This window comes from Aphis gossypii, chromosome 1, assembly GCF_020184175.1.
Source record: "Aphis gossypii isolate Hap1 chromosome 1, ASM2018417v2, whole genome shotgun sequence".
In the NCBI taxonomy this organism is placed as follows: Eukaryota; Metazoa; Arthropoda; class Insecta; order Hemiptera; family Aphididae; genus Aphis; species Aphis gossypii.
Genome location: NC_065530.1, coordinates 39,767,660 through 39,792,690, shown reverse-complemented (window position 1 = coordinate 39,792,690; position 25,031 = coordinate 39,767,660). Strand labels below are relative to the sequence as shown.

The 25,031-nt window shown below is 25.5% G+C and overlaps 1 protein-coding gene across 2 annotated transcripts; it reads right to left on the bottom strand.

The window, feature by feature from the left end:
• Positions 1-6,566: 6,566 nt before the first annotated feature.
• LOC114130065 (medium-chain acyl-CoA ligase ACSF2, mitochondrial-like) lies at positions 6,567-22,519 on the bottom strand. Of its 2 annotated transcripts, XM_027994955.2 has the most exons (15): positions 22,365-22,519; positions 15,395-15,472; positions 15,225-15,317; positions 13,991-14,180; positions 13,700-13,828; positions 12,900-13,123; positions 12,728-12,830; positions 11,841-11,945; positions 11,589-11,743; positions 10,147-10,321; positions 9,900-10,007; positions 8,616-8,764; positions 8,268-8,409; positions 7,092-7,202; positions 6,567-7,004 (listed from the first exon to the last, which is right to left on the bottom strand). In XM_027994955.2, the coding sequence occupies exons 3-15, from the start codon at positions 15,290-15,292 to the stop codon at positions 6,876-6,878; spliced, it is 1,788 nt and encodes a 595-aa protein (XP_027850756.2). In that variant the 5' UTR covers positions 15,293-15,317; positions 15,395-15,472; positions 22,365-22,519; the 3' UTR covers positions 6,567-6,875. The 2 variants fall into 2 exon arrangements, with proteins under 2 accessions (XP_027850756.2, XP_050052910.1); XM_050196953.1 differs by lacking the exon at positions 9,900-10,007.
• Between the last annotated feature and the right edge of the window lie 2,512 nt (positions 22,520-25,031).

Sequence of the window (25,031 nt, the reverse complement as noted above, 5' to 3'; positions counted from 1 at the left end):
AAACATAAACTTAAAACAAATTTATACAGTTCTGACCGAATTTTATTTGTAATGCATTTATCGAAAAGAATTAAAACGCATACTATTGCAACGTAATGCATCTATTATATGTTTTAAGATTTATTTACTAACAGTGGTAAACAAAAGTGGAATTACATCGGACTAATTTAAATCATAATATGATTTTATAGCTTAACTGAATAATTCATTAAGGTTTAATGAATTGTAACTTGTCAATTCTCTTCCTCCCATCAGACTAAATGAAGTATGATATGAATATTTGTATAATAATATGTCATGTGCTGATGTGTGTATAGAGCCAATTCTATTAAATTTTTTTCTGGTTCAAATTAAAAAAAAAAACCAAGTTATCTAAAAGTAAAGAGTTGATATAAGGGATGAGCAGTTTTCGGGGACGTGTTGGATTTCACGGAAATTATACAAAAACTGAGAAATTAATTACAATTAACGCATTACAAGCCTAAATAATGATGTATTTAATTTAAATATTTAAGTTTTTTTTTTTGCTAAATTACAATTTAGTATAAAGCACTCTGCGGGATTGTTTAAAAATATAAAAACATGGTTTCAATCGATATATAATATATATATATACATATTACTTATTGCCTACATAATTATACTGACGAATTTTATTCCATATTAGTGGAATAAATTGGCCAATTAAAATTCTATAATATTTTGTTACATTCATTAAAAATAATAATAATAATAATAAACAATAAATATATATGATGGTAGGTAATAAATTATTATTTAATCAACAAATCGTTTATAATAGTGTTCCTAGTAAATATTAGGAAACATATAAGAAATATAATTGAAAACAATTTTTAAATTAGATAGGCCTTTTTTATATTTATTGTATTATCTAAGAACTTAGAATCTATGTCGAAAAACCAATTAGATAGATATGATAAAAACTGAAGATATCGCGGAAAGGTAATATATGTTATCAAATGACGTAATACGAACTTATAACAATTAATTATATTTCTTGATCTTACCGAAATGTAGATAAAAATTTTCAGGACACCGGAAAGTATGGTCACCTTAAGTCCTTAAATAAAAAAATTTATAAAATATAGTTCACAATTTAAGATACAATGTATCTATAACTACAGATTGGCATTCATGTTGAACCAGTGCACAGATAAAATTGATTGGGAGCTATGCTATAATAGATATACGTCATATGAATATTTTGCAGGCTCGAAACAATGAAAAATAAGCAAAACATTATTTAACTTTTCTTCTTTTTTTCAGTAGTCCAATATTATATAATATAATATAGCCCTTATTATAGATATTAACTACTCTGAACAAAAAACTTTTTTTTCTGCTAATCTATTAATAGCGCTTTTTGACTATCTTATACTTTAGCTGAAAATTATTGTAATTTATAAAAACAAAAAAAAATTATTTTCGTTTTACGGTTTTTAGTATTCTGGGAATCCCCAGGACAGGAATAATTTTATTGTTCCCAGGATTCTTCAAGAGCACCAACCTTGGCTAGTACAGTACAGTTTGATGGAACACTAGAGCGAGTGTGCTGTATTTATGCGCAAATATACCTATATTTGTATATCAAAGTTCAGTTTAAATAATTTTTCCTAGTTATTTCTCATTAGTTAATTAGTGAAATCAGCAGTAGTTTTTCTTTTCGCTGATCATTATTTAAATAAACAGCTACAAAAAACCCAAATTTCATATAGATAAGTAATCTTTAAGTGAATGCGGATATTATATAAAATCATTTGACAATAACTAAGTACTGAATTCACAATAATAAATTAACAATATATCTCTAAATTATATATAACTACAATATAATAATAAAAACGTAAGATGTAAGAATAAATATAATATAATCATTGAAAACTAAACCAATAGAATTAATACATACTTGTTTATTATCTTAACAATATTTCATAAAACTTTATTTTATTTTATTATTTCATGGTATTTACATACTGGGTAATTATTTTAATAAACACTAATTTTATCGAAAAGTAGTAACGTCAATAGGTTATTTTTTTGTACAATTTATATTCATTACGAAGCAACTACAACATTTTTGGAAAAAATTTTACCATTTTTAACAGTAATTGCTTCTTTTTAAAAAATTTCACTTTTTTGAATGAAATGGGTACATATTTTGTACTTTAATTTGTCTAAAAAAAATGTTTTACCAAAGTTTACGGTTAAATCAAATTTCTCAAAAGTAGGTGTAGTAAATTAGATATCAATTATACATTTTAACATACAGTTAGATTATAATTATTCAAAGTTTTAATGAACAGAGCAGCGGTTGTTAAAAGATTACAACCATTACAAAACACATATAAAATTACATTTTGTAAGGACCCATTCATTTATCCATTTATTCATTCATTTATTATAGGCCTCTGCTTCATTTATCTATACTTAAAAGTTGAAATATGTGATGTCCATTCGTTTGAAATTCTATTTTCATATTAAATATACAAAAATTCTTAGAAAAAGTAATCGTCTCAGGAAAATAAAATTAAAGATTTATGTCATTTTTTATAAAAGTAAAAAGCTTAAAAATATGATATTTTTTATTAATCACTTAATCATATAAAAATATTTTTAAAAACTAATACATTTTGAGATAATGAGAGTTTGCTATTGAATATATCATCCCATATATAAATTGAAGAATATGTGACATAGAAATTTAACTTTGAAATTGTTAATTGTTTACAAATATTATTTTATAGCAGCTACACTTGAGTGCCATAGGCGAAAATAGTGGGGGGGTTTTAGGGCTGAGCCCCCCAAAATTACACTTAGCCCCACAAAAAAAAATATATATTACCTTTGGCTTAGTTTAGAGGTGGGGCTATAAACAAGTATAGCCCCCCTGAGATTTAGTGTTAGTTGCGCCACTGCACTTAACTATATTTTACACTAAAGACTAATATTTCTTTTTTGTACAATGTATAATATGTTACCTGGGTAAAATTATTGTGCTTATATGTCTAATTTTTTTTATTTATATTATTACTTTAAAAGACTTCTGAAATGTCTGTAAAGAATCATTATTACTGTTTAACTAAAAACTGTAATTTGATTACCAGTATCAGTATCTTAATTTTATTTAAATAAAAATATAAAATGTTTAATTGTTTTACAGTGTTGGTTTTATTAAATAAGTACATAAAAGTACTTGTAAATTCCATAAAACATTTAACCATCTTCCTACCTATATCAAAAGTGCTATTATTTTTCAGTAATAAACTAATTCGAATATTATTGATTGTTAGGTTTACACCATACTAGAGCTATTTTGAATGAGCCTAAGGTTAAGCCTAAGTACAAGTAAAATTATATTTACATGGTAAAAAATATTCAATAAATTTTAAAATTTTGAATACTCAATAATATGCTTAGCACCAATACCTTATACCTTATATAATGCTTAAGCGATTTCGTTTTCTTTATAACCATGTTGCTGAAAGAAAGGGTATCTACTATCTAGAAAGATAAGATTACTATAGATTACCTCAAATTAAAAATTTTTCATTTGGCTAGAAATTTGTTGTCCAAAATTAGGTTTTCTGATTAGTCAAAACAATAGACAAATATTAAAATGCATTAAGTATAGGTTCCTTGCATATAATTGTTATTGTAGCGGCATTAAATACGAAAATATATGTAAAGGTAGGTGCAAATTGTAAATTTAAATTTAAAAATAACATTTTAACCTTTTAAAGTTTTCATAATTAATAATTCTGCATTTAAGTCAATTAATATCTAATCCAGTTATGTAAGTTATAATTTAAAATATTAATTTAGATTTTTTTTTTTTTATTGATCTAAAATACATCGACAACTAGCCACTAGGTCATTAGTATAAGAATTTTTGTTAGGTTACTTTGTTAATATTTACATTTTTTTTTTTTTTATTTATTATTAAATTTAATTATACAATTCTGTTTTTTTTTTAAGAATAAAATTAAGTTTTTTTCGTCCTGTGGATTTGGTCCAAGTGCTTGACAGATTTGTTCGGATATGTGGAATTGGTTACGATACTGGTTGTATTTGTTACATTCGGTGATGATGTAGGTAGTTGACGGTTAAAAGAACGCTGCATGAGTCACTTAATGGAGGTTCGTCTTTACTCATTAAGTAGCTGTGCGTTAGGTGTGTGTCCAATTCTGAGGCAGTTTATTGTTAATTTAGTTTTTGTATTACTTATTTATGTAAGCAAAGTCGTTTTTAAAATTAATTTAAAGTATTATGTTTTTATTTAATTTATTTTGTTTTATTTGTTGAATATTTTGTACCGTGAACATAAAACTATTTACTATATTTTTTAACCGAACTATTTTTAAAGATTACCCACCATGTTATAAAAATTGAATAATTTACACATAACCCATTATTTATATTTAACAATGAAGTATTCATTATCAATAAATGAAGTAATATAAAGTGATAAAAGTAATTTCGTTAAATACATTTAAATAAAATAACCTATTCAAATGCCTAAATTTGTGTGTAAATACTTCAATTATTGTTTAAAATAAAAATTATTGATTGGAAATGCTTAAAAAGCTATACTTGAAACCTATTCCATTAAATTGGTATACCTATATAAAATATAATTGAATAGATTTAAAAATTGATAGACAGTATCATTTTTAACTATAATTATATAATTATTTTACCTTGATAAATTATTGCAGTTTATATAGGTAGGTATCTAATTAAATTATTTATGTTGGATCTTATACCCCAACACATCCATATTACGATTCACCGGGATCTGCCGAAGATAAAATTACAAAATTGTTGATTAAAAAAAATGTATTATTTTATAAAGAAATTAATCAGTAGGAGTAATTAAAAATATTTAAATGACGTATATTAATAAAAAAAACGTAATTTTTGTACAATAAAATGGTTAGGTTAGATAACCTACTCATTAACTACTCAACTATATAATAATCCAATTAAAATTAAATTAATAATTATGCAATAAAAATATTTTTTTAGATATTTTATGCTAATAAAATCATATAATTATTTCATTTGAAAAACATCATATTTACAATAATGATGTAGCCAAAATAAAAATCTTTATTAAAAAATATTTCGATAAATATTAAACCATTACATCAATAAATAATTTAAATATAACATATTTCACAAATTGAATTCAACGTTTTAATATATACATAAAAAAAAACGTTTTTTTCAATTAGCGACAAACCTATAATATGTCATAGTAATGAAACTCAATTTTATTTATTTTTACAGAATTATTACTCATACAACTGTATTTATCATAATTCCTAACTATTTAATTATAGTTAAAAATAATAATATTGTGTTAATATTTTAGTCAACATTTTAAATAGTGCCTATATATTATGCGGTGAGGGCAGGAAGTGAGCTATTCAGCAGATAGAAAGCCTTCTTACACTAGTCATACATACTATTTTTTGTAATACATTTTATGCCTTTAAAACCACCTCTATTGATACTACTGTGAACCATAATGAAGTGCCCTTGTCGTCCTTGGTTTAGATTCACCAAAATGTTTCATAAAACAGTACACAAGTAACTCTCCAATCATCTAGTATACTGTGTAATATATTATAAATATATTATATACAAAACATATCGATACGTTTATTTATGATTATTTATGTATGATTTTAATAATAACTTTTAAAAGCCTTTGCGGTCTGCTAGATGAAAATGGGTTATTGTCTGATGTTTCAATTGGCATTAAAAATGTAACCTTTTGTGTAGGTGTAATGAAAAATATTAAATTTATCTAACCACTTTCAAAGCGAGGATTTTTTATACATAGAAAATGACTCTCTACATCCACTGAATTGATTGGTGCATATTTCATACAAGAGGTTTTAAATTACAACACTAAACCTTAAATTTTGAAATGGTCGATATCGATGTTCTAGGTATACTGACCGTATAAGTACTGCTTGTTATATTATGTAGATCAATTAAATCTATACGTTATTAATACATTTAATAACCGATAACGAAAACAATAATAATCTAATACCTATAAAGTATTTTGGGTTTTTACGTTTCTTTTTAATTCATTTTTTTATTATTATTATAATAGCATAATAAACATAATATACAAATTATACAGCTGAAATAATTGAAAAAAAAAACAATAAAAAGGTAAAAAAGCATTTACATAAAAAAAAGCCAAAAACAGCAAAAATAAATCGGTTTATTTGGAATCAGAATGATGTAAAACGAATTTGCGAATTTATGTATAAAAATTAGATTTCTATCTTATACATTAATAAAGATAAAAGAAGCATTATATGCTTTAAAATCCGAGCCCTAAAATATATTATAAGTATTAAATACCGAGATATTTTTGGGTAAGTATCTACTATCTATAACTACCACAGACGTGTAATATTTGAAAAAGAAATATAATTATTGATACTAATAAGTAATATTAGATATATAATAATTTATAGCCACACATCGTAATACTGCGGCACTACGTAATATTATTAATCCAATCAAGTAAATCAATTTATTTAATAATAAAGTAACGATATGCATAATTAACTTAAAACAAATAATTAAAATACGATTATTTAGCCTATTAATATAATGAATTTTGTAAAAGAATAACGGTATGATAGCTTCTTGTTTACGTATAATATTTAGCTGCAGTGTGTATATTATATGACAATAAAACACAGCTCAGCAGATACAGTTACAAAAATTAGCGATCACAATAGTAACACAGAAGACGATAGATCCTTTAAGGAAATTATACAGAACTGATTAACGGAGACTTATGTTAAATTATGATCTTAACTAGATTAGGTTAGACTAGAAATACGTTGTATCGCCATTTCTCTTAATATGTGCTTCTGCACTTTGCCCGACGCCGTCAACGGGAACCCGTCCTTTTCGATGAATATGTATTTGGGGATCTTAAAATGGGAGATCTGAAAAATACAATAAGCAGACAGAACCGTTGTGTATTATTCCCCTAGATCCGTTAATTAAAAAAAAAATATGCGTAACAAGCAAACCTTTCCTTTGCTGTACGCTTTGATGTCTGCTTCAGTGACCGTAGCCCCTTTTTTGATGATGACGCTGGCACACACTTCTTCGCCCATCCTCTGATCGGGTATACCATATACCTGTGATAAACAGAAAGTATCGTTATAATATATTATACCTATATTTAACTATATAAGATCATATTGTATAATATTAGAATAATAATATTAGGATAAAATAATAGTAATAAAACGCAGTTATAGACGTGGTTTTTACCGTACAAGTAACAAGTATACGGACGTAGTCCATTATAGGCTCCCGTTTTACAAAAAGGTCAATTTCCAAACGGCTCCGGTTTTTTACAATACAAATTTATTTTCATTTCAGGTTCAGATTTAAAACTGTTTCAAGAGAAGTGTGGTAAAAATCATACATAGGATAATTTTTTTTTATATTATCCATGCGTGTTATTTCACTCAATAAAAATTTAATAATCTTGTTCCTAATGAACCCCTGTTTTTTTTTTTTTTTTAATGTAGATGTATTGACATGAGTGAGATTAGATTTAGTTTTAATTTTTAGTTTTTTTTTCTAAGGGGTTCTAACATTTTATTTATCTTTATTTTTATAGGTACATTATTAAATCATCAAAAGAAAAAAATATTATTTATTATTATGGTAACCAGTTCAATAAATGTATAATATATATTATAATTATTTAAGTTTATAATATATATATATTATAATTATTTATATTTATAATTTATATTTATTATTTATTTATATTTATAATTTTTGCCGATACATGAACCAATAAATTATATAAAGCTATAGGAACTAAAATATATAATAAATTAATAACAGCTAGCTATTAATAGTCTTTGTGTAAATTATGTTTGTCAAATGAAACTACGTGCACGATGATTGATGATTGATGATTGATGATTGATGATTGTACTTGATAATAATATTAAATGTTTTAAACAACTTATAATTGTTAATATTGCAATAAGATACTTGTTTTAATATAACTAAAATAATATTAGGTACCTACCTACATAATTAACATTATATTACGATAGACGTAAACTAGCAATACCAAATTATTGGAATTTTTATGAGCTATGTCTAGTGTCTACATACTACTTAGTATTAATTACATGACATACAAAAAGCATATTTATTCGTAATATGTATATAATTACTTGGACTTGTGAAATCATGGGATGAGACTCCAAAAAGTACTCAATCTCTTTAGGAAATAAGTTTTCACCACCGCGGATAATCATTTCTTTTAATCTGCCAACGTGATTTGCATATCCATCTTCGTACAAAACGAATTGGTCTCTAAACACAATCGCGTAGCAATATAAACTCGCGACATCATGTATCATACCAAGTTAATATAACATAAACATTAAACAAGTATAAATACTTACAATTGAACGCATACAGTGTTGTACAGAATGATAATTTTAACAAGAGTCATGTACGTTGCATATAGGGTATAAATACGATAAAAAAAACTCTGTAATAAAATATGATATATTTACCCCGTGTGTAGCCACCCGTTAGAATCGATCGCTTCTTTTGTCTTTTCTTCGTCGTTAAAATAACCATTCATTAGCAAATATCCGCGAACCAACAATTCCCCGGGAGTTCCAAACGGTACCATATGGCCGTTGGTATCGACTACTTTTGCCTAGAAATTGACAAAACACAAGTAGGTTGTAGATAACAATATTTTTCTCATAATATCAATGATCAATAAATTATAGTTTATGGTAGTACTGTTATGGTAAGTTATCCACTGTAACTATAATTTTGCATCATACGTATAGGCCTGAAGTGGGGATGGGGAGACTGTAGACTACAACCAAGGCTGGGCAAGATACCTCAAACAAAGTATCTACATTCTACGTACAAGATACAAGATACTATAATATTTTTTAAATATACCAGATATAATAAGATATAGACACCTGAAATACATATTAGATACCTACAAAATATTTTAAACATTTATTTATTCATTTACCTTGGATAACATTTTCTTACGTTGAACTGTATTGTAAATTATTTATATCACACTATAACTTATAAAATATTATTATGTAATGTGCATACTGTACCTATGTATTTATCATTTCGATTTTACATTCGAATTCACATTTATTATTTTATCAGAATTTAAAATAAAATAAAATAGTACCATCTAAACATTGTGGAATGTTTACTATTGCATGATTTTGCCTATCCATGTTTTTATAATAGATATTTAAAAATATTAATAGTTAATAATCACAAATATTAAAACAATTCACAAACATCAAGTAGATGCATAATACCCCTGAAATAGACAGAGAATATTGACCGACAGTCGGCAACCGGTGGCCCAAGGAAATCTTATCGCCAAACACTAGTTACTTTGATCTAAGTTAGATTATCTAACATTACAGGTTACTAACTATTGGAAAAACTGCTGTATAAATAAAGCATACTTTTTTAATGTGTCTAATATCTTTAATCATTAAATGATACCAGATGTAAGTCAAATAAGTATTTCAATACAAGATTCAAGATACATTAAAATGATGTATCTTAATTCAAAGTACAAAATACAATTTTATTTCGGGTACACAATATTATCTAATATTTAATAATTCTAATACCAATCTAAGATACTGCCCAGCTCTGATTACATCAATTAACTAAAATGTTAAAAAAATATAATTTTCCCTAAACAATGTTCAAAGGGTGGTAAGTTATAACACCCTTCCTATCAAGCGTTTGTATCATATGAAAAAATATTGCTAAGTATCAAGCAAATAACTGACCTCCACGTGATCATGTATGAAACCCATCGTAGACATTATCTGTTCATCTGAATCGTTTATGAAATTTTGAAACGAACAGGGACTAGTTTCTGTCATCCCGAACAAAGACTAAAATTGTTGAAGAATTTTAAAATTATAATATTATAATATTAACCATACTGTTTCAATTATCAAGAATAATAGTATATTGCCACGACATATTATAATTATAAATAAAAAAAAGTTATTTTAATAAATTTAAGAATACCAATATTTTAGCGCGTGGGAACATCTTCCTAAACTTATTCATCAAATTCGGAGAACAAGTGGCTCCACCGGTTATTGCGATTTTAATGTTGTTATCTTGTTGTTCTGGCGGAAGTTTTTCGAAAACAGACATAGTATCCAAATGTATCGTCGGCGTACCAAACATAAATGTACATCTATAATAATAACGCGATTATTAATATTATTAGTTTTTTTAATGTATATTTAAAAATATAGTGTAACATTTTACTGATACTCCTGGAAATGCTATTGAGTATTGATGTACTAAGAATAAAAATTTTGGCAATAAAACTAATATTATATGAATTATTTAGTACATGATAACACTCATTATTAATAATAAAAATACTAATAACTAATAAGTAATAACTTATTAATAACTTATCTATAGCTTGGTTATATAGGTTACTGCTAATTAGTAATTATTACTAATCAATCACAAATTGTTTATTATTTAATTTTAGTCATTAATATGATTCGTATCTTTTAAATAGTCCGTTAAACGTATAATAAATTAAACAATAAACATATCGGTAATCCCTAAATAAAAATGATTGAGATAAATACATTTTTAAGTTAAAATAAAAAGTAGCTAAATATAAGTAGGCGCCTTTATTAAATTATACTTATTAAACTTAAATTAATATTAATATAATTAAGTAATAAATATATTCTTCTTAGTAAATTAAACTTAATAAAATGTAAGTAAAAATGTAAGAGACTATAAGTATTTTAAATATTGTCTAGATATTTACAGAATATAGGTAATGTCCAAAGCTTTGACATTATTATGTGTTATACCTGTGACTGTGTTTAATGTGTATAAGAGTGTATAAAATCTATTAGGTATGTATTTATATTGCTGGTTAAGTAAATATTATTACAATTTATAATAAACAGTATAGGTAGTATTAGAATTACATTTTTTCATTTAATAATTACAATATTATAATATGTTCTAGCTATTGTAGGAGAATGAATGACAATCGTTATTAAAATATATTGTAGTTATAACTGCCGTCCCATTTTACCAACAATACCACGCACCCTTATGTCTATCAATAGTAACTGTATACTTTGATTAAATGATTATTTCTAATATTATGTTCGCAGATTTTGTTTTTTTTTTTTTTGAACAGTATTAATTTAAATATTGATTTTCGAAAAAATTGATATAAATATAACCTATACCACTAAAATTGATTGATATCGAGTATCACCTCATAATCATATTATAACCATATTATAAAGTATAAAATATAAATCATTAAGTGTATTTATAACAATGAGTACATATTAGTTTTATAAATATATCATAAATAATACTAACTATTGTCTATTATTACTAAACACATTAGACAAATAGACATTTAAAATAGTTATGTTTTTAATAATTAAAATAAAATGAACGCATTTGCTTACTTTTCTTTTGTAAGAACATCGACCGTTGCTTTCGGATCAAAATGGGCTGATGGTAAATAAACTGTTGATTTGGTAATCAAAGGTCCAAGAACACCAATGGATAAACCCGAAGCATGAAATAAAGGCATTGGATTGCAAAATTTATGTAATTTGCCCTGAACATAGGTATATAGTATTCATAGAATTAGATAAATAGGATTGTTATTTGATATCATAACCACATTATTTTTAGAATATTTCTTATAACTATACTTCTCTGATGTCATCTTCAATCCCTACACGCTTCATGATAAAGTGGGCGTTGTTCATTAGAGCAAAGTGGTTCAATAATGCTGCTTTTGGTTTACCAGTGGTACCCTAAAAAATAATTACAATTTAAAAATAAAATAATTTTATTATACATATAGCATTTAAAACATTTAACCTAAGGGTTAGGTATACGACACGATAGGTGCCAATCAGAAAAAAATCCCCTAGGAATGTTATCTTTACAACACTGTAAAATAAATTTATATTTAGGTAAATCAGTCAAATTTGTTAACTTCAAATTTATAGAAAAATATAATACAATTCAAAATGTATATATTTTAAAAGTCTGCAGATAATAAGTATAATATATTATATTATAATTTGTTTGCTGCATCTTATAAATTGATTATCGAGAAACATACTCTAAAATATCATAATTTTAAAGACTACAGTTTTATTTTATTAAAATATAGTACATAATTCTTGATCTATATAGTTTGTAATCAGTAATTTAAATTTCAATACTATAATTATACAATAGTAATAACTACCTATGCATCTCTTAATAGACTTAATATATTCTATACTATTCAATAATTATTATTAAATGTATTAACTGTGGTCTGTGGATGACTATATTATTATGTATTCAATTGAATTTGATATTTTATAATATTATAGTTCATAAAAATATATTATATACATTTTGATGATAAGTATCTGATTTTTATTAAAACAATGATGATACGTAAAAAAAAAATGACGATTGTATATTAACTATTAAGTGAAACGTTATATTAATCGATTGTTTGAACAAAAAATAGCATTTTATCACAATATCATAGCATAATAATAAAATATAAACCTAAACGATTCGCCGTCTTACTTACTGAAGTAAACTGAATAATGCATCCTTCGTCTGGTTGAATTTTAGGAATACTATAGTTTGAATTGCAACCCATATCTAATAACGATTGTAAATTATAAGCACCACTGTAACAAACATTATAATATCAAATGTAAAACTACTAAATGATGATATTATGTTATGAAAACACTAACTTTATACAGTTTTCTGAATCAAAAATAACTGATTCCAGCATGGGTAAAATTTTCGACTTAATCGGCGTATTAGAAGGTCGATTCCAAATGTCCGAATCAATCTTCTCTAATATTTCAGGATAGTTTTGAGTCTTAAACTTCTCTAAGGTTATTAGACACTTCACTTCAGCTAGAATTAAAGTGTGTTTCAGTTCGTCACTCTGATAAGCTGGATTAATGGTTACCTGAAATTATCATATACATAAAGATGCTGACTATCCAATTTAATATCAACAAATTTTTACTGACTGTATAAGACATAATAATATACTGTTGTGAATGTTATGACACCTAATCAATATTTTCAGCAGTTACAAACAACGATTTATACGATACACTATCAATATGAATCTGATATTGTAAATTACCTATATTAAATTATATTCTTAAAATAGGTATAGTATCAAAATTAGAAAAATAGTATTAAATCTCACAATGAAATATTTTCAAAATGGCAAAACTATAATCAAAAATGTGCGTAAAATTGTAAACGATAAGCAGAAAAAAATTGGAATTTTAAAATATTATTTATTATTTATTTTTTATTTTTGGCCTGAATGACAGGAACAACTTATTTAATATGTAAAGTTATAAACATGAAAAATAAATTAAGATATTCCGAAAGCACTCGAAAGGAAAGAAGTTGTCGAAATCCTTTTGTTTTTTCCAAAACGAAATTCGTATACAACAAACTGTAATTTTTATTATTTTTTTTTATAACAAATAATTAAATAATCAACAATAATGAACAAAATAAATACCAAAATTAGTCCCAGGCGAGCTGTCGCCATAATAGCCTTATAGTATAATACGCAATTAGGCATCCATATTCCAACCCGGTCCCCGTGTTTGAGGCCAATGGCATTAAAGCTCCTGCACAGCTTATCCACCTGCAAAAAAAAATATAAATCAATTAACATGCACGTTTAATGTATACCAGTACACATTTTTCTATGTGTTGCGTGTCGTAATTTTATAAAATATTAATCGTAATTGTGCAGTCTTTAAATGAAACCGATAGTAATTAATTTTATTATTTAGTTTTCATCAACCTCAATATCCATGGCGGCGAAAGTGTATCGCTTGTTCTCGTGTCGGCTAACCAGGCACTCTCGGTCCGGATTCTGTTGTACGACATCATTGAAAACCCCTCCGATTGTATAAGGTTTGAGTGGATTACTCGAAGCTCCATATAAATAACTATACTTCGACCAGTGATAATTTTTCGAAAGTCTAAGATAACTACAAAAAAAGTTCTGTATCAAAAATGTATAATGTATATTATGTTAAATTAGTTTTGATATCAACGATAGTCGACACTATTTAAAAACTCCATACACTCCAGCATAAAATCTTCAGACAAATCACTAAATCTCTTGTATTCAATAATATTCTACGCTATACTTAGTATAAATCATATCTAATATCCCCCTCTCGCCAGCAACGTAGGTACCTGAAATATAGTACATTACAGACACCCGCTCTTAAATATAAAGAGGTAGATAATATCTAGTTAAAACATTATATTGTTTTATACCAATTCTCAGTGCATGGTAATTCGTCTCACTCTTACACTATTACGTCATCTAATAATATTGTTAACCATCAATGTTACTAATTTGTAATCGAATTATAGATTGTAAAAATTATGAATATAGAAACAACTGTTTTTAAATTATTAAATACTAGAAGTTTTTTGAAATATTCTTTTAGACATTTTTTAAAAAGTTAACTTTCATTCATTATATTATGTTGCGCGAAAATGTCGTAGACTCGAATCTTTCTAGGTCATGGCCATTCATCCAAAAATGACCCAGTTGCGTGGTAAACATGGTACATTTAACCGAATAAAATATCCAATGGTCTAAAAAAACTAGAGGGTGAACGCGTGACAAGTACCTACCCTCTGTATTCGGTAATATATTTTAATACGAGGTAGCTTGATATTCGTATTTGCACGGTATACAAACAATTAACATAAAAAAAAAAACGACATGCTCAGTTATATGCGCCTATACCGTAATGTGTGAGTATTCTCGTGTAAGCCAGATTTTGAAGAGGTATAGATTATAATATTATTATAATCTTGAACTGTTCAAATATCGATATAGCAATTATAACTTCATTTGTATAATAATTATAATATAATAACTGTTTTGAGATTTTTATAATACGCTAAAACGTATACTGTACTAAATGGTATACAAAATAAATAATAATAATGCACAGTTTATGATATAGGCGTGTATCAGAAAAAAAGTATAACTATTTGTATTAAATACTTACATTTGACGACTATTAATATAACGTAATCCTTTTAGATTCGTTATTTTTAATAACGAAGAGTTGGTCATTTTATTAACAATATTGGCTGGTCACCTAACCCGAAAAAACCGTTTAAAAATATAACATTAATGATTTTGTTTATTAAATGTTAAAAATTAATTCGTATTTACCTCTTATATTTCCATTAAATTTTCTTGACGTCGTTCTGGAATTAATTAACAAATATCTGCAATATATTATTTTCAAATCTGAAAATAATAATATTCTATGATGTTATTAGTCATTAGTTATATTTAAAAAAAAATGTATGTAGGTACAATAATAAATATAAGATGGACCATAATTATAGGTACACGCATAAAAGGACTGAATTAAATTGACCGTTGATTGTGAGTTTAGGTACACTAATAAGATAAAAGTGAAAGTTTTGTAATTGGTTGATTGATAATTTTTATTAGTGGGTTGTATTTTATTAAACTAAGTAAAAAAAAACAAAAACATAAATGAAAAAATATATACAATACTGACCGAATTTTATTTTCTATGCGTTCGTGTCACGATTTTATCAAAAAAAAAAAAAACATATATACGAGTTAATTATAAAATAAAATGTTTTACTTTCAAGATTTATTCATTATCAACAGAAAATGAAAGTAGAATACACTTCATCTATTCAATATTCACAGAAATTTTAAACATAATACCTATTACAAGTTTAAATTAAATAATTCATTAAACTTATTAAAATGTAATTTGTCTCCTTGTGAGGTGTTATGAATATTTATACAATGTATATACTAGATATAGAAGAATTATAGAAGAATTATACCAACTTTTTTTCCAATTTCAATTAAAAAATATGTATAATTATCTTATATGATAAAAAAGCTGATACACTATGAATATAGTTCGTAGAACCACTGGTGCAAATTACCATGTCTATATATTTGTGTTATGATATAAATTTGAAAACTTTAATAAATTGGTGCGTTCAAAATTCTTTTTAGATAAAATAATGATTTCCTACTTATTTTTCATTGATTAAATATTAATAATAAATACTTATTTTAAGTTTCGATAAGAAAAGGTAGGTAGTAGACCAACATTTTACAGAGACCCTTGTTGGTATTCCGCTCGGCGTCAAAGTGCAAATATTAAAAAATTGTATTGTAAAAGATGTATATGTTCCTTAAAAAAGTAAAACACAAAAAACTCTGCAAAAAACGATAATCAAAAAGTACCTATTTAAAAATAACAATGTAATAAAACAAAGTTATTTTTAAAGAACGTTTCTTTAGAATAACTTCAAATTTGCAATAAAAAAATTTAATAAAACATTAAAAATATTCGATTTCATTAGTGTTTACTTAATTTTTTACTTAACATGCTAAATTAAAAACCCTTACCCTTGATCTCCATGTATAACTTGTAGAATATGCAGCTTATAAGTCATAATTAAGTTATAATTAAAACTGTTTGTATACTATAGGTAGGTATTAAATAGGTACTTCTCTATTATATTTCATATTATACAATTTATTTCAGAATATTTACAATCTATAGTCTGTGTAATAGAAGGTATGACATGTATAGTGCTTGCATCGCATATATTGGTAGATGATAACTTTTTATTCTATAAAATGTCTTTAGTTTAAATTTAATATTAAATAATGTAAATTTGATAGATAGAAAGTATTCGGATTTGTTAAACTGGGTTTTATTTCAAAAAACATAAATTGTAAAAGAACCTTATAGTTTATAATTTAAAGATATTTAAAATATGTATATGTGTTCATGCATGCCCTTGCACATTAATCGGTCGTCGACTACATTTCTTAACATTAATAGAGTATAGTTCTAGATTCTTTTTCAGTAGAGAGATGAAAATGTCAGAACTCTTTTTAGGTTACGGAGAGATGTCACTATTAGGTAATCAACATTGTTTGTTACAAGTTTACAACACTTACAACTTTTTATCTGTATGATATTCAATATTGGAAAAGTCAGATGCTGAACTTGAATCGTTAGTCAGGTTTGACGATTTATTGATAGCCAAAGACAAGGCTATTTTCTTAGTTGTACTCGCAGTAGTGTTTAATAAGAGACAATTTGTGGCTTGGGACTATATGGCAACCACACAGGTGTGCGGTAGATAACTATAAATCTTATTTAAACGAACTAAAATTTTTATAAAAGCATACGTTTTGACGTTAACTTTATGTGTAGAATAAAAATGTACTTTTAACTTTTTAGTTTTATTTAATGTGTGTTCGAAAATGTATTAATAAAAAGATTAAGAATATATAAGCGGAAAACCCGTAGTAGAGAAGTCAGCACTACAACAGTAATAACACAACTGCGATGTACCTACTAGGTATTATATAATGAAATAAATTATACACTTGACTATAATAATATAATAAAATATTATAAGCACTTATAAGTTATAATCATAGACTCATAAATTTTTTCTTTTAATTTTCACCGTTTTATAAATCATATCTATTCATGTAAAAACCTATCATTAACACAAAGATAAATATTATGTCTATTTAATTATAACACTGTTTATAACATTGGACATATTTTGTTTAGGTACTTAAGCTACAGTTAATCTAAGAACTATAGAGAGTTGATTAATATTCCGACTAAATTAACCTTTACTCCGTTCATCTTATATCAAAACAAATCCTTGTCGAGAATACAACTAATTAATTAGATAAGAAACCTTAATCATATTATTAAGAATAATACAAATACAGCCATTAATTATAGTTATAATAAATCATAATTCAAAAAGTAAATAATATAATAACGTTTTATCATAAGAAATAGGATATAATACTATGTCATAAGTGTGATTGTAGGATGTCACTCCAAAAAATATTTCGTTCTCAATTCTGGAACCCTTTAAAAAGTATCTATTACTTTGTGACCCACTGCAAGATATGTTTTTCTATTAAGATTCAACAAATACCTTTATTAGGCATTAGAAAAAAAGGTTTTTTTTAATTAAAATTTTTCTTTCATAATTTTTAACAATCTAAATTCATCATCAAATATTTTACTACCATTGCTTATGTTACAATATTATATGTTTATAAATTACAACAGAATATAAATTACATTTTAGTATACCTAATAAATATTATGTTTAAAATCTTCACAGTTTATTTTTACGACTAAACTATCTCTCACCTTTTTGTATAAGTTACATGAATAAATATAAAAACTATTAATTCATGAGAGGTAAATTGTTTTGAGCCAGAAGTTTATTCTGAATTAAAATTGATTTTAATTTATTTAGTTATTACTCTATCACGCGTGTTTAATGGTTTTGAAGTTTTAAATAACATAAATTGTACTATAATATTTACTAAATATGATTGGTATTTAAATTTTATTCAATTGTTTCTAATAATTATGGCCTAATCATTATAGCATTATGTTAGATTGTTCTTAAAATTTGGTTTTATAGTTTAATAGTTAATTTCAACAATTAAAATTAATTTGAACTATAAAAGATTTTTGAGTGTTTTATATGCATGATAAATATTGACAATTATATATTATTATGTGTACACATTTTTATAATTTGTATGCGTATATGTGCTTTTTGTACTTATATTTGAGTCTTCACTCGATATTTTAGTAAGACCAGCAGTAGTTCGTTGTAAGAAACTAAAATATTGAAAAAATTATATAAAATATAAACAGAAATTATAACTGGTCGGTCAAAATAATATCTTTATGTGTCATTTTAAAGTTAAGTCTTGACAACATTCACTTAATTATAAATTAATATAACTTTACTATAAACCTGCATAGTATACGATAAAATGTAATGTTGTTTTGGTATTATTATATCGAAATCGGTAGGTAAGCGGAACAGGTAAAATAATAACCACACTATAAACAATAAACAAAATACATTATACCTGATAATATTCGTGTTTCCTTACATAAAATCCTTCATCGCGCACGTGACGATATTGTACATAATCATATATATTATAATATCTACCTATATAATATAATACAGCCGTTTTTCTACCGGGGTAAAAGTTGATCATTTTAAACAATAAAATAATAACAATGTAAATAGTATGATGGTCGCTCAGAGGTTTGTGGATCAAATAACAATAAAAGTAGTAACTACCCTACAAATAAAAAAACAGCTCTATACCTATAGGCTACTATTGTAGTTATATTGCATTCAGTTTTAACGCATTTAGCTATACATTCCGAACTATACCTATATATACTATTATATATTATAGTGTAAGTACACTATGCATTTCTGTGCTTTTTTCAGTTAATAGTAGAATACAAGGTCGATATAAATATTTATATAGGTATATAGGAATTTGGCTTTGTGAGAAATCAATGCAAAAACAATAAACAATAACAATATGCATAATATTATATCATTATTACAAGGTATTACCACAATGTGTACATAGCTGTGTACATATTATAGCACATAGGTGATACATACAGACAAAAGGTATTGTATTAAACGACAAATAAGAATAATTAGCTTATTGTTATAATCTTAATAATTATATAATATATGATGTAACCTTCTCGAGACATTTTGCTCTATATTGTAGAGACACTCGTGATGGGGAAGGGTTGCACGGTACAATATGCAAACCGAACATATATGATATAAGTACCTAGAGCAAATATTACGCATTATTATATTTTATTTTTTATATTTTATAAAACGTCAAAATTTTTAAGTAACACATTCACATACAATACGATATACCTACATACATATAATAACAGTAAAATATGTAAATATACGATTAGAATCGCGAACGAACCTAGATAATAATATACATATATGTTGTAATAATATACGCACGAATACATAATATTATTATTATTATATAGTCTGATATTCGACGTACCGGCCGGGTAATCGTTTGTTTGAACGCACGAAACGCGAGAGGGTTGTCAAAGTTTAATTTCTTCGGGGGTGCCTTGTGCACATCACGTCGTTTGGGTGCATTCAAAGGGATACGTTGTGATATACATACGTGTGCGTATATATTATAATCCATATATACATATACAAAAATGAGTGTGTGTGTGTGTGTGTGTTGAGAAATACACATATAATAGCTACAAAGACAATATGTACGGAATGATATCAAACTCGGATTATACTTGTAGCTGTCAAACATTGCATGCGTATCGAGGGACGGTTTCCGGTAATTGCATGTTATTAGGCCTTCGAAACAAAAATTATTGACAAAACAACACGTACATTTAAAACACTTTTGTATTTCCGGATGAATTCTCGGGTAATATAATAATATTGTTTTTGTTAAAAAAAGTAATACAAATCTAATACGGCTATACAGTTGCGGATCTCAGAAAGTCTTTTGCGACAGTATTCACCTATATTATATTATATCAATATAATAATATATTGCAGTTTATTATGGATCAGTTAATCAGAGTCAGTGCGTGCTTATAATAACAATGATTTATTTTGGCTAAAGACGTTTGCCTTTTTTTCGGATTTTAGATTTCAAACGGAATAATAAATGTATTGGTTATACATATTTAGTGTGTGTGTGTGTGTGGTATTTTTTCTTAGTGTACGCATTTCATTATAAATAAAATTAATATTTTAATCTTCTATATTTCGAGGGTGGTTTCTGGTAGAATATTTAATCTACTTGGTACTTTTGTAGTTTTGTGAAATAAAAATCAAAATAATTCTCTGTTTTTTTTTTCAAAATAATAGGAATAAGAAAATTAGAGTAAACAGACATTTTCAAGGTAAACCGAAACCGGTTTTTGAAAATATTCAAATTACTCTTATTTTTTAATTCTAGAGAATAAAAATTTAAAAACTTGAATTTTGAGGTCAATGTATTTATTTTAGTAATACCAATAAGACCTATTATATTGAATTACGATATCATTATATCTATAAGAAACGAGAACAACTAGAGTTGTTGTTGATAAACAATTATTTTATTAATAATCATCATCCATCGGAATTTAATATAGGAATATCATTTTAAAGTGTTTATAGTGAATTACAGTAATATATGAATTATTTGGTATCTGCCGAAGAAATCGATTACCGTAAAACAATAATTGTGATTAAATTTTAGGAAACCCTGGCTAAACGATTAGAATTAGCTTATTACTGAGTAACTAATTAATGAATATTTTTTTTTCGGTATGGAAATAATTTATTCAGTTAATATAAAAAGATAAAGGTGAGGTGAAAATAAAATTTTTTTATAAAAACCTGGGAATGTGGATGTGCCATTGAAAACTTTTTCTGAGCACTGAAAAGGTTAAAATATATTAAAAAATAAATATACAATAAAAACAACAAAATGTCCACGAAAAACGATCGACTGGCAGTTATAGATATACTGAAAATAAATAATTTCAAAATAAAAAATGTGTTTAAAGTTGGCGAAAAAATCTTTTTATGAGTACCTATTCGTTGATATAAAAGTATCAACAATGAAATTCTTCTACAGACACATTAAGAATTATAATCCATCTGCAAATATTATTATACGCTATAGTTTTAGTTATGTTTATTTAAACATTTTTTGATTAATTTTTGTAATAACGTCAATTTTTAATTTTTGTCTGTATTGATTGTTTCATGAAAAATCTTTATATTATAATTATATATAAAATATTTTATTTTATTTACGATGTACAATATATTATAGAATATATAGATGTAAATAATTATGTGTATGTACCTATTGATTTCTTGGTGAGATCTACACGACTACACCAAGTGTATTGGATGGCAAACGCCTTGTTTAATCGAAAAAACTAAAATTAATTCGCTGCATCTTCGTTGAATTCAACGCCAGCTAAGTATTATTTAACTTTTACAGTAGGTACCTATCTATGCTAATTCATAAATGCAAGTTGCATTATGCAACGTGATGTCACTATAATTAAGGCGGTGTAGGGTTATTAATTCCATAACTAGACGTAACCCGTCCGGTAGTAAATATTAAAATATATATTAATATTTTTTTATGTATTTATAATATTTATGGAATATTATAACATAATAGCTATACAGTATACATGCATTATACAAAAATAGGTATAGGTTACCTAGGTATTACTTACCTATATAGTTACCTATATCGACCTACAAACTGTACAACATATTTTTGCGTTCTATAAAATCCCGTCGATAGTTTCATAAAACATTATACACTAACTGATATAACTGAAATGCACACACGAAATATTATTGTAATACATTTTTATGTAATCAAGAAACTATTATCAATATAAAAAAAAAAAACTATCTGTTTAACTATCGATCATTCATATTTATACATGAATAGCGTTTTTTTATAGTTGTTTACCTTTCTCGTGATTATATACATATCCAATTTTTATTAACTATACTGATTGGTTTCAATCATGATTTATCGAAACGATACATTTATATCAATTAGTGCACGGATGCACATTGTACATATTTAATCTATGTAATAATATCGATAATAAATAATATAAAATAAAGTAGTTTAATACTGTGTATTGGAAAATAATAAATGTAAGATTAACAATTCACTAACACCAGTCCAAAAGTTTTATAAATTTAATCCGACTACTTATTATAGTTTCATCTTTGAGTAATATGAGTAATTAAAAATAAATACAAATAAACAAAAATATTAAAATTAGTAATACTCTTAAAAATATATATACGATTATATTATATACTTAGGAATATATTTTATCAAAATGTTAATATTGTAGATGTTTATTTATTTATTATTTATTTACTTTATTTAATTTTTACCTAAGCCAAATCCAAGATAGTATGTAGTTAGGTTAAATTACTTTCAATGCTTATGAGTTTTTATTTAAATTTTAAATCATTTTTTAGATAGATGCACACTGCATGTGTTAATTTGTAAAATGAATAATTATTTATTGTTTATAATTATAACAATAATATATACTCTATGCATAGGCGAAACTACGGATCAGACCAGTCAGTCCATGGCCAAACCCAAAACTGGCTGTATATTATAGTATCATACTGATTTAGTAGTTAGTAGAATTTAAAATATAAATTAAAAACTTGGAATTTTTTTTTCATATTCATCACTTAGTCTGTCCTAATAAAATTGTCAAGTTTTGCCTATGACTCTATGTTTAGTTTGTTTCATAATATTGTTTTTGAACATAATTAATATTTATTTGAATTTAATTAAAAATTTTAACAACCACTATTTTTTGTTTAAGTAATGTCTGAATTGATTTAATTATATGTGTATAAAAAAAATAATAATGTAATCATAATTAAGAGTTTTTGAATTTCGATGCTGAAAAAACTTCAAAGATAGTACCTATTTGTATGCTCATTTAAAATTAATAAAAAAGTAACTAATTACATTTAGTCTAGTTTTAAATATACCTGTGTGGCTGTATATTAAACATAGATACGACCTATATTTTTTGACTAGACTATAGTATAATGTTTTGATAATATATTATAATAATAATGATGCAATGATGCAATTTTAACCCATTAACTGCAGTTATGACACGTACGCCGACCATACAGTGTACTTTAATAATTTCACGTGATTCTATTCGATGTATAACTTAACAGGAGATATTATTTTGTAACATAAATTCACGCTAAAAATTTGTTTGTATATTTGTTAATATACTGATAATCAGACTATTCTTTAGCTAAAGATTTGAAAAACTTCCTCAGCTTTATTTGAATATAATTTAACACGTTTTATTGCCAGTCAGACTTTCCAACTAATAATATAATATTCGGTCCATTGTTTACTAGTTACAAACCGGTGGTGGTTTTGTAATTAGCTCATTATACCTACTAAGTTCAAAGTCAAAAATATCTACACATCTTAGCAACAATTATTAATATGCAATTAATTAATTCTTAATCAACATTAATAATGCAAATATTGCATACTCGCGATTAGTGCTAAGATTAATATTTCTACACAAAAAAAAATTACTAGTTATTATTTATTAAGTTCATTCTTTCAGAATTTAATAATTTTTTGATTAGCCCATTTACTTTATACAAAGACATAATCAAGGAATTGCATAAACCAAGTTAAATAGTCCAGTATCTTAACTACCAAGAATATGCGATCACACTATACATTTTACTGTTCTCACTGCTCAACCTTCCAAATGTGTCAAACACTATGCTACTTCAACCTCATACAAGAAACACCCGCTGTCTATATAACATACAAAAATCTCAACAATGTAGGTATATAGTAACACGCAAGTACAATAGGTATCCAAATACTTGTAAATAAAATTTTGGATGATGAAGATTAAAGCTCCAGAGTTAAAATTCTCACTAACCATTGAATGTCCAAGACCATTTTTTCATATCTTCCTCAAAAACACTTCCTTCAATATTACATAATGCAATCCTCAAAACTACTGATTCGAATAGTATTGCTATCTTTATTCCTAACAGGATATTAATCAATAATCAACTCTACAATCTAATCACTTATTCATTCACAATCGTAATTAACAAAATAATTCTAAAAATTACAAGTAACCAAATAAACATTAAATCTCTCAAAATGTTCCAATTAAATTTAAATAGTCTGAAACAAAATGAATCAGTCCCTCAACCTATAATAAAAATAAAAAAATATTGTTCTTAGCCTGGTGAACCATACCCTCCCACCAAAGATGAGGTAACTTAACCTGTCTACCAGCAAATTGTCTTCTTTTCTATACATTACTGCTTAATATGAAATTATTCTAAAA